Genomic DNA, 12,012 nt, shown 5'->3' on the forward strand with positions numbered 1-12,012 from the left:
AGTAAAAAAAAAAAAAAAAAGATGAAATAAATTGGAGAAATGGGACATAATGGAAAAGTACTGTGGTAACAAGCTAACTAGCAAAGTGAAAGAAATAAATGGGTGTCACCACTGCTGCTTCTCAAATCCTTATTACCATCCTTTCCTCTGTGTTCTTTCACGGACGTCACTTCATATTATTCCCCGTGGGTCAGGTAAAAAGTCAGACATGAACCTTTTTGTGTTTCACAAAATGGGTACTGAGTGAACGGGACAGACAAACCTAAAATAGCAAGATGAGATCATTAACTGTGTCAAGCTAGAAGAGGCTAAGCTGAATGTGGCTGACAATAAGACGTGGAGGAGGTAAATTCATCTGAAGAGCAACACATTACTTTTACGTGTTGTTGATTGATTCCAAAGAAAATTAAGAGAAATAATAAGTAGGTTAATCAGGTTGACTGGATTTACATATAACAATTGTGTTTGGCGTTGTCAAAAATATGCTTGGATTTGTATGGACTTATGGAAACTGTCCTGTAATTGTTGTGGAAAGGTGGGGGACGAGGAGGCAGATGGGGGCAAAAGTTTAAGACATTATGGAAACTTGGTAAGAATATGTGAGAGGAATTGTGTGGCTTTGTGACAGACTGGCAACCTGTCCAGGGTGTAGCCCACATTCACCCAACAGTAGCTGGGACGGAACGACCCCATGACCCCGAAAGGGATTCAGCAGGTTAAAGAGATGGATAGATGTAAACAAGTAGGTTACGAGGCCATTGTGTGAAGCAGACTCCCTCTTACAAAAGGCAAGAGGGAAAGCATCCCAAAGGCCACCTCAGTGCACAGAAAGAGATGTCACATGTCTGCACGTGTTTGTGTTATTACAGGCATGTGCCATATTTACCCAGCTAATATGTAAATATAAGTTCACATTATAAGCTAACATATGCAATTGGAACTATTTTACATCCAAATGTTACAACAGAAAAATCTTGCGATAAGAAAGAGCTGTGAATGTCCCTAAGCTCGCCTGTTCAGGATCACATAGACTTTTTAAATTAATGGTAAATGGCGTATCATTCTTGGAAGCATCAAAGCACTTTACAGTCACAGTCCCATATGCTCGCACATTTACAGGCTGATGGCAGCTCTGCTGCCGAACACTGACACCAGCCTGTCGCCACCAGGAGCAATGTGGGGTTCAGTGTCTTGCCCAAGGACACTTGGGCGCACAGAGCTGGGAATTTTCCAATCAGAGGTCGACCTCTCTACCTGTGCAACACATGTAAGGTAAGAGATATTATATACATTTTTATAGCATTTTTTATCCTTATATTGTTTTTCTTCTAGCAAATTTCACTTTGTTGTTCCCCTTGTAGAACTAAAAAAGTTAATCTAATTCATACCTTTGTAAAAAGCTTTGTCTCTTAAGTTATAATCTAGGGTTTCGGCTTTTGAGTTTTTCAAAACTTTTGGTCAATGGAGAATTTCACAGTTTATGTGTATTTTGCATAGTTTATATGAAATTATTATGTAAATCTTATACCATTGCATGTGATTTTTACTAGATGCATACATAAATTTGTGGATTTCCACGACCACGTATATCTATCAGACTTTTCACGCATGTAACACCAATGTATACCTATAATATCATGTATACAGCGCACATATAATGGAAATTACATAACTGAAGCATGGATCACTAATGAATTGCCTATATACAGTGCAATAATCCCACATGGTTCATTCAATCGCGTATTGTGTGACAGGTATATAAATCGTACGATCTTTCACCACTAGTCTATACTGAGTACGGGTGTCTGCCACCGTAGGCAGGTCTTCACGCGGATGCCACCAGCTGTGGCTCCCGCCCGGCGGGCTGCCTCGGCTAGTGCCTAATAGCTGACTTATAACTGGTGCAAACCAGGGGAATCCAATTGTTTTATTAAAGCAAAGCAGTGCAAGGGCCGGCCGAAGATGCAGATCGTGGTGCTGATGTGATTTCTGCTCAGTGCCCTAAACTTCAAAGAAAGGAAATTCAATAAACATCTAGTTTACATGGTCTTTGTTTGGTTTATTCGTACTTATTCCATGGTGTTTTTTTTTTTTTGGCTATACATCTGTGGAAAATTTCACCTGAAAGTCTACTTTTCTCACTTTTTACACATATATTCACGTATGACCAATTTTCCTTTGTGCAATATGCGCAGATTTAACGTAACTTATTCAAACATTTTGAAAGCGATCAAGGTTTGATTTAATTCTGTTTTCAATAAAACACAAAAAACCACAAAGAACATGAGAGAAACTGGAGGAAACAACAGCCTCCCCCCAGCAATGGCCTTACTCTTCTAGGAATGGTTTTCCTCTCAAATGAGCAGGATCCAGACACTTGTTTGGGCCAGACGGAGCAAAAAAATGGACAAACTGATGAGTGGCTGAATGAACATCCACTCTGTTTTTGTGGTGCTGTGGAAGTGATGTCTCTCTGCAGCCTGTCTGTCACTTGCCAATCTGACACCTGAGCTGCTAGATAACACATACAGAAGGCTGCGTGAGTAATCCTCAGTGAGATGTATGTTGCATTCAGTCTTTTAATATTCATCTGACACAAGAAAAAAACATCCAAAACCCACAAACCTACCCTTACGTGAAACAAAATGAATTGTATTTTACAATAAATACTGCTAAACTCACATTTTTTAAGAATGACCTCAAGGACGTTTCAGTGACAACAGATGTTTACTGTTTAATGCATTCTGTTTGAGATGCTGCAACAGTCAAAATTCCCAGCTTGGGATCAGTTGAAGACATACACGGATTAAAATTGCGTTTTGGGTGTTTTTAACATGGTCTTTTTGATAATGGAGGACATATTATATTTGAGGAAAATTCTGTTTAAAACTGCATTTCTGAATATGTATTTGTGCAAATCGTGAATCAAAAATACTGTTTGAAAAAACTGTTGTGTAAAAAAAGTACGCAATTATCATAAAGCAATATATTTCAATTTCAGGATTGTTAGTATCACGTTTAGTTCTTAAGAATTGGGGGTTTTGTATTTATTTTTATGTTTTGCTTCAAAGTCTTGGTTCTTGTTCTTTGTTTTTTATGTTTTGTGTTCAGGTCATGTTCGTCTTTTTCTGCTTCCCCCACAATCTTGCCAGGTTTAAATGTTTAATCATTGCAGGTACTTCCTGTTAATTAGGTTTAAGTTTGTCTAAACCAATCTATGCCAACTTTTTTCAATTTATTATTTTTTTTCTTTCCTTTAATTTTAAGTTCTTGAGAAACCCCAACCCACAAGTACCAATTTGTGACCAAATCATTCAAATGAGGTGAAGGGATCCTTGTTATGGGTTAATATGTTGCTTTAAATGACCAACATGACAGAATTTTTGCTTAAACACCTCACACTAAATCTAAAATAGAGCAATTACACTTACATAAAACACAGGAGTAGATTCTGAATTGAGGGCAAACATTTTAACTTGAACTCTTTTCCCAAATATTAATATGAAACTTTTCAATTTTTTATTATTTTTTTTATTTTTTTAGAAGAAATACATTTTTTAATTGAACTAAAGGTTAATTTTCTACCTTTTTGTTTCATTTCTTCTCATAAACACTTGAATGTATTGTGCTTTATTTTTATTTATAAAGAAAACTATATCAGCTAAAAAATAACATCACCAATGGTTTTTCACTTTCGCACTCATTCTCTGTCTTCTTGTGTCATATTTGGATTCACATGGATAACACATGGATGGATGTGAGAAACTTTACTCATGAAACAACACTGTTGTTTCCGTGTTTAAGGAGGCTGCAGAATGTGACAGAGTAAAAAGCAATAAGCACAAAACAAAACTGACAATAATTCACAAACTCTGTGAAGAATAATTGAGACATGAAGCTGAAATAGCATTCATAAAGTCTTTAGGAGGGATTGGTTTTGTGGTGTATTCAGACTGTACGCATTTAGTTCACTTAAAGTGAACCCAAGTTCTTTTCCCCTGATAATACGGAACAGATTTTCAGTTGGAATACACTCAAGCAGACCCTGGTCCGGGACGAGGAACCTCTCTTTGACCCATCTTTTGAGGTGGTCTCGGTTTGTTGTGATGCAACAGCAACTCATTAAAATATGATCAGATGAATGCAAGCTCAACAACTTTTACATGTTGCTTCTCACAGTGATTTTTCGACAATCTAAATGTCATAAACACTTTTCAGGGTAAATTCTTAGCTGTCTTCTCCTCAGTAAGCGCCTTGCAGCATGTCTCCATCGTAAAAAGGAGCAAGTCAAAGTGTTGTGTCTGACATTAATACAGACATTCAAAATTTATCAGCAAAATATAAACTTTTAAAAAGTGAACTATCCCGACAAGGATTACAAAGCGTTAGACTTCCATTATTCTCTCTCTTTACTTTGCCCCGCCCTCTTATTTAGCACCCAATGACGGAAAAGAGCTTCAGTCACGTGTTTTTTATTTTTTTCAGGCTTTAGTTCAAAGCAGAAATGTCCTGTAGACGGCAGTCTGAAAGCAAACCAAACGCAAGGTTTAGGACTTTACCCAGACCAAATTAGGCGGACTGGGTCTGGACTGAGGAACTTTGCAAGTCTAAAAACGCCCTCAGACTGGAGCAACATTTATTTATTGTTTTGTGCATTAATTTCTCTGATGAAGGCCACCTATCTGCTAATTGGACAAACACAGATGTCCAATGCAAATATTATTTTTGCACCAGCTGTTAGCAAGATTCATATCCAATTCAGTCTCTGGAGGGACCACATGTACTGAAGTGTAAAGTCTGCCTTGTTGCATAGGTCTACAAAGACTCTGTACAGGCTGGAACAGTCCCTGTTTTAGTCATGGCTTCTCTGCAACAACAACCAAGGGGGAGGGATTGCTATGCTGGATATGTAGCCACAAAGGGGCCCAAACCTGGGTCTCCTTGTGCCCGTCCCCAGCCCGGATTAAAATACAGGGTTGTGTCAGGAAGTGCTTCCAGCGTAAAATTTGGCATTTACACCGAATTCGCGTCTGCCACCTCTGCTTTGACGCCTTGACGCCCCCCTGCCGCGGAATAACCGTCGAAGTTGTTCTGGAATTCATTCATTGCCAAATAATGGACGATGTTGAGTTTTTTATATGTTATGTTTGTTTTCACCACATATTTCGGCGTCCCTCCAGGTTCTGTGTGCTTCACCTGTGCATCTCTGTCTGTGGCTCAGTTTGGGTATTAACCCCAGTGGGAGGGATGTGGGCTTGGAACATGCTCATTCATGACTGGCGGCAGTAGTTGCCATAGAAACATGACTCAAACCGACTCAGACCAATCACTGTTGTGTGGCTCCAACATGGCAACCTCCATATCATGAAAAAATGGCGACTGAAATTGGCTTTGTTTCACTGGAGTCGCAGATAAGGGATTTTCTATGAGTGATGTCACACCTGCTCTGTGCAGTTCTCTATATACAGTCAATTGTGCTAACATTAGTGTCTTGTAGTTAAAAGATAGCAAGTTTCAACTTGGAATCTTATAATATTGGGAATGTTACATGTATCACTGCAAGTGCGTGTTTTCAAATCACTGTCTTTATACTGCATAACCATTGATCTCTTCTGAAATGGAAGATTGTTAAATTTAGTTTTCACTATTCTAATCTTCTATAACCGATAGCATCACTAAAAGATACAGAGAAACTGGAGAAGTCTTTGTGCATTTGGGACAAGGTTGATGAGCGTCATTGGATGTCTGTTGCCCTGAGGTCATTAGACAACAGTGCATTACTCATCGGCATAATTGTGTCAATGACATGACTAAACAGGCAGAGGTAAACAAGCCTGGAGAAGCAGACATTTTTCATACAAATCAGCACAAAAGGAAAAAATCAAATCTAGCGACGGTCACACGAGGATCAGACCTGCCACTGTGAATGCCTCTTTAATGACCAAAAAAAAAGGCAAAGCTGTATAGGATAAAACCAACCTGATATTTGGGACGACTTTTTCAGAGAAATGTTAAGACAGACAAGAGGAGTGACAGAATTAACCTGCAATCATGCCTCTATTTAGCTACAGTCAGCAACAATCAGAAGCCATATTAACATTTAATTAGTCTGAGAGCCACAAACCAGCGCCTGCCGCTCTGCTCTGATTACCTCATCTCCACATAATTGTGGCTGAGTTTAGTGTTCACACTGTTGTGGATTAGTTTTTATATAAAAAAAAAAACTACTGGCAGGCTGAGTGTTTAAACAGCATGGGTCAAAGTAAGTACAATCTCTGCTTTGTTCAGTCTTTCTCTGGACAGCAGTTCAATTTGAACTAACAGATTAACACCTGGTAGATAATTCATTTTATTGTTATTTCTCACTGTAGAACTATAATAAGGTTTTGTGCTTCAGATGTCCATGGAAGTACCATGATTTTTTATATATATATACTTTATATTACCATCCTCCTGCATGAATCTACAGTTTTTGGGCTTTAGCCACTGGACAGATGGCCTCAAGTTTGCCTGCAGTTTAGCTCAGAAACAAAAGACACTAAGAGTTGGCTCCAAAATGAACTCTAAAATTAGCTTTCCATGTTCAAATGTGAATGATTGCTATTATGCGGCATGATGATGGACTGAACACTCACTCACAGTATTGGTACGGGTATCAACAAAGCCCTGATGACCAATCACAGCAGTGCAAGCATGCATGCCAGATCCTGCAATTACGCACATCTATCAAAATTCCCTCTGTCGATTTGAACAGGAAAGATAATCTACTCCTGCAGTTTTGCCATTTAGGATTAGTGAGAGAGGAAATCGGGAGTAATATAATGCAGCAACATTGCAAGTCCAGATCTAAGAGCTTTACGTCAGCACTGGCTTCAGATTTGAGGAAAATCTGGATTCTGACTTCACAGAATTGAAGATAAACATGCACTCTCATGCAGACAGTCTTTGTTGTTCATGTGCGATGGGGCCAAGATTACCCTCAGACCATCAGAGGCCATAATTGACTCTGGTAATTAAAGTGGCATTGGGTTTTTATACCTTGACGTTCAGTGAGTCCAACATATAAAGGCTCCCACTGTGTAGACTCCAATTTTGATAGAAAATAAACCACTTAAAGATCCGTGTAACTTTCTAAAAATTGATTGAAGTCTGGTCATAACTTATAGAGTCTTCTCCGAATTCCCACTCTAATCCTAAAAATATATAGTACAGGACTATCTAGTGCCCTGGATTTTAAAAGCAATTCAGACATGATGATCACCAGTTTTTTTCTGAGAAATAAAAAATTCTAATCAATGCAAACATTTTACAGTCTATTTATGACTCCAGTGTGTTCTGATGAGGAAAATCTGGATGGTTTATTTTAAAAGAAAGTACACTTAAACACACTTTTTCTCAAATATTGTTTAAACGCAATGCATTGTGGTCTATATTTGCTAATGTGGTGAGCATCGATGCACCCTGCTTTTTTGCAAAGACATCTGGCAGATTTCTAAGGCACTCGATTTTGGAATCGTAGATTCCGACAGCACTACACAACGGCAGACACACTATATAGTGAATAGTGAAGGAATTCGGACATAACATTAGTGTGTCATCATTTTCCTTGGTGGTGATTTTATCTTTTCAGCCAATCAACACCAGGTATGATTCAAATCTCTATCCGTTCCCATCCAAACACCAATGAAGCCAACCTGCTCTTATTCTGCTGAAGTATTTTTAAGCTTGAAAACTATTTAAACACTATTTAGGTGTTAGATCATTTTACCTCTAAAGAAAACTTTAAAGCTACGTATATACCGGCCTCGGCGACGTACATTCAAGTGGCCAATTTCATTGAAAAGTCTGTCAAATGTGCAAAGTAAATGCACTTTTCAGGCTTCAGCGTTCAAAACGTGTATTTATACGTCTCTACGATCATTTCTACGTACAAAACCTGTGGCCTACAAGTGTTAAAAGTTAAACCAGGTCGCATTTTTCCCTTAAAATTAATAAAATTGTGATCAGTTTGAAAATTGAACATGGAGGAGAAATTAATAATTGTGGTTTGTGCCCAGACAGACTTATATGTGTAGGTGGTGGACATGCACTAGTAAACAATAGAAAGAGTACAAGAAGAGAAAGCCCTGCCCTGCTTGTCCATTGTGAACACCATGGGCTAAATGTGTGTTTAAGAATGAGCGTTTAGGGCATTCTGGAATGATGTGCCCATAGCATTACATGTAGAGGCATCAGTTTTGCAGGAGGTGCTAACAGATCCTTTGTACCTAGTAACCTACATCTTTACAGCTTTCTATGAGTATATGTGCATGCATGAGTGTTTTCTGGCTCCGACTTACCACCATCATCCTCATCGAAAGAGTTCATACATGGAAAGTAGATGGCCAGAGCCTCAAAGGACGCCGACAGGCTGATCCGGCTCTGCGACCTCTCCATGTAGAGGCCGGACGTCGGGCCCGGGTCGGCCGGCTTGGCCAAGCGCGGCTGGGCATTTTTCACGCGAAGTACGGCTCGCGGCGTCTTGAACGGCTAAGACCTGCCCCGCACGGCAGATCCACCACACCCCGGAAAAGAAGAGTCAAGCAGGAGCCAGGGGACCTTCACACCGACTGGTGCAGAAAGTCACTCACGGCAGTTTGCAGCACAAGTGCTGGTGACACAAAGGCTTCGATGTTCTTTTTTTCTGGGTCAAACAAGACTTTAGGTGCACCATGAGAGCAAAAAACATCTTAGAATCAAAAAAGTGCCAAACTTTTTTGCTAATACTCTTTTTTAACTCTAAATCTATGTGATGTAGGGTTGAATCTCTTGGTTCCTGTTGCCTCCGTGCTTCATTGTCCTCAAGTCAAACTGAGACACTGGTAGATCTTACCTTCTTAATAAACCTATTAAGCCTATTCCTGCTTATTGACCCAAAAAGAAAAAATCCTCCAAAAAACTCTCCAAACATGCAGCAGGTATCTCGGATGTCCTTGCTCTGCTGTGCTTTCACCGCTCAAGCGCTTTGTGTTCTTCAGCTGCGCTTGAAGGAGGAACTATGGGAGGAGATGCTTTTGGTGGAGCTGATGTTCACGCCCAGCGTGAGCCGTGTTGCTTCCCAAACGAATTAAAGAATTTTTATCCCGTCAGTCAGTCCTATGCTCCCCCCGGCTCTGGACAACACTTTTATTTGAAGCACAGAAACTGTCAGAGATTCCAGGTGCTGCAGATGTTTCCAGTCAGCTCCAAAACCCCGGTTCAGCAGGGCTGATGTCAGTTTCAACATCTGCACCTTTAGGCCAATCTGTTGCTTCAGTTTTGAACCCGTCTCACAGTTGTAAGCTGCTGTTGGTGAAATTGTTGGTTAGGTTGCACCCCTCCTAGCGGGGTTTGCCGTTTTCCCGTCTCCGTCAGCTCCGTGTTGCTCCGCTGCCGCGTCGATGCTCCGCTGTCTGCTCCTGAAAGGACGGAGCGAGAGAAGGAGGGAGGGAACGGGAGGAAGAAGCTGCGCTGCTGAACGACTCATTCACTGCCTAGCAGCTCAGACAGACGAAAGAGGAAAGAGGGAGGGCAGAGGATGGGAGGAGGAGAGAAGCAGCAGGGAGAGCGAGCAGTTGTTGCTGGCAGTTGCACCAATAAAAAGCTGGGAGGGGGATTCTGGGCGTGGCTTAGTGTCAGAGGAGGTGATGAAGGGCATACAAGTTTATACAGTCGCTCTCTTTCCCTGTCTCCTCGTACCGTGTCACAAACCTTTGTGTTGAAAGAAAATGTCACAAATAAAACCCAGAAGAAGTGCTGCAGGGATGTGACATTTAGGCAGAACGCAGAAAAAAAAGAATGCACTGATAATGGCAACATATCTTATGAGAGCAGGCCTATAGACAAACAACAAGGATAAGAGGTTTGTGTTTGGTTAAGTCTTTGTTGGAACATGGCTTCATAGGAACAATGCACTGTTAAACGCCTGTTTATTTGCCTTTTAAATGCCCTAAATTTGTAAATAATATGTTTGCTAAATGAACAATATAGCTCAGTTTGTGGGATGCACCCATTAACAATTTATTAGATCTTTTCTGTTGATGCCTAAAGCCCCGTTCATGGCAAATGCGATTTGCGCGGCAGGGACGTCTAATTTTTATGTTAAATAAAAGTACAGATGTGTTGGGACACTGACGTTGCATTTTGAGCATGGCGCTCTGGCAGCAGAGTGTTTTAGACATCAGGTCAAATTACATTGCTTCACATTCCGTTGCGCCTTACTTCACGTTGGGTTCACATTGGTTTTGTTGCGCTACATTTCGCCTGTTCTCCTGCATTTGTTTCCTCTAGCACTTCCTGACAGTTCCATTGGGTCATGTTCCGTTGGGGCGCGTTCCATTGCGTCCTTTTAAATTGGGTCCTGTTCTGTCTGGTCCTGTTCCATTCAGTCCTGTTGAATTGGGTCTGGTTTTGTTGGGTCCTGTTCTGTCTGATCCTGTTCCATTCAGTCCTGTTCCATTGGATATTGTTCAGTTGAGTTCTGTTGCTTTTGGTCTTGTTCTGTCTAGTCCTGTTCCATTAGGTCCTGTTCCTTTGGGTCATGTTCAGTTGGGTCCCTGTTTTGTTGGGTCTTGTTCCTTTGGGTCCTGTACTGGGTCAAGGTACTGGGAGAATATGTGAATGATCTCATGAACCCAGATATAGATATGTGATTACTAGCACTTTTGTAGAGCCCTTCAAAGTAAATTAACCTGATCTCTCAACATAATCCATGTCCTCTATGCATTGACTTTATATAAGAAACTGTTAACAGTGGCTCCTCCTTTATGCACGTCAGGAGCATAAAGTCTATGATCACATTTTTTGACAAATGTCAAACTGTAAATTTGACGGTCATCCAAAGAGATTTGGCAAATTTGTCGTGCAAATTGGGATTGGTGTGAATGCAGCAAAAGATCAGATTCTGCTGTAGATCCTTTGTGGTGGATTAAAAGATTAAAGTTTAAAGAAACAAGAAATCTTGGCAATTTAACAACGGGTGTTGTCATCTTGGCAGATATGAGACTGCCACTTGTTGACTAGGTCTCTTTGTTAAAATAGCCTCTAATGGTGAGGGCAATGATGACACTGCCTCCACAAAAAGATGTTCCTCCGCTGATGCAGCAGTCAGCAGTGTTTTACTCGTCCTCTGATAACCCAGCTGCTCTAGTCAGGATCTGGACTCATCACTGAACTTAATTTTTCTCCACATCAGAATCTGTTTTTTTTGAGTTAACATAATTTTAAGTTCAAGATAATTTGATACATTTTATCTAAAAATAGTAGTTATTTCACATTAGGACAGATCCATTAGGATTTTTCCTCAAAAGTTGATGTTTCCTGGCATACGTCTACATTATCCAATCTATTTTTTTCATTTTCATCTACATGTGTAAATTAAAAAAAGGGAATGGAAGTTAAGTAGTTAACATGAGGAACAGGGTAGCAAAGTATTCAGTTTCCTCCCATCCAAGTCCACCAAGAGAAAAACAGCAAAAGTATTAGAAACAAAATGACTTTTTAAATTCATGTCATAACACAAGAATTTTATCCAACATTAATCAGATGGGGAAAAAAACTTGATGATCATATGTTTAAAGTCGACGTAAATACGTAATGTAAATACATTACTAAGCTTTATGTTAGCTTAGTAATGTATTTACAAAATAATAAAACTATCACAATTCTGTTTTATCATTTTTTTTACACCAAATTGTTAACAAAAACATTAAAATTTTAATTACTTTCTTGTTTGGTCAGAATTTCTTTATTTATAAGTGGTATTTAACAAGAAACAATAATTGTCATGAGCACAAGTTCCTCAGAAATGCAGTTTAAGTGCTCAGTCTTTTTAGAGCACACCAATGAAAATGCTTGATGTAAAATATTCCAGCACCTATATAACCTAAATTTTACCTCATAAGTTGCATTTGTCACACCATGTTTGCTTTACTTTTAAACTTAATTAGAACTCTATTATTTTATATTCCTGACTTGTTTTCTTGTTTTAGGCTC

General features: G+C 39.7%; 1 protein-coding gene across 1 annotated transcript in view; it reads right to left on the reverse strand.

Moving 5' to 3' along the window:
• Nucleotides 1–9,693, reverse strand: part of rims4 (regulating synaptic membrane exocytosis 4) — a 42,337-nt gene extending 32,644 nt beyond the window's left edge. The window contains exon 1 of the mRNA XM_024270503.2: nucleotides 8,340–9,693. Coding sequence (XP_024126271.1) covers nucleotides 8,340–8,436 — 97 coding nt within the window. The 5' untranslated portion in view covers nucleotides 8,437–9,693. The remainder of the gene's footprint in view (nucleotides 1–8,339) is intronic.
• Between the last annotated feature and the right edge of the window lie 2,319 nt (nucleotides 9,694–12,012).

The sequence above is a fragment of the Oryzias melastigma genome, linkage group LG5 (genome assembly GCF_002922805.2).
Source record: "Oryzias melastigma strain HK-1 linkage group LG5, ASM292280v2, whole genome shotgun sequence".
NCBI classification, from domain to species: Eukaryota; Metazoa; Chordata; class Actinopteri; order Beloniformes; family Adrianichthyidae; genus Oryzias; species Oryzias melastigma.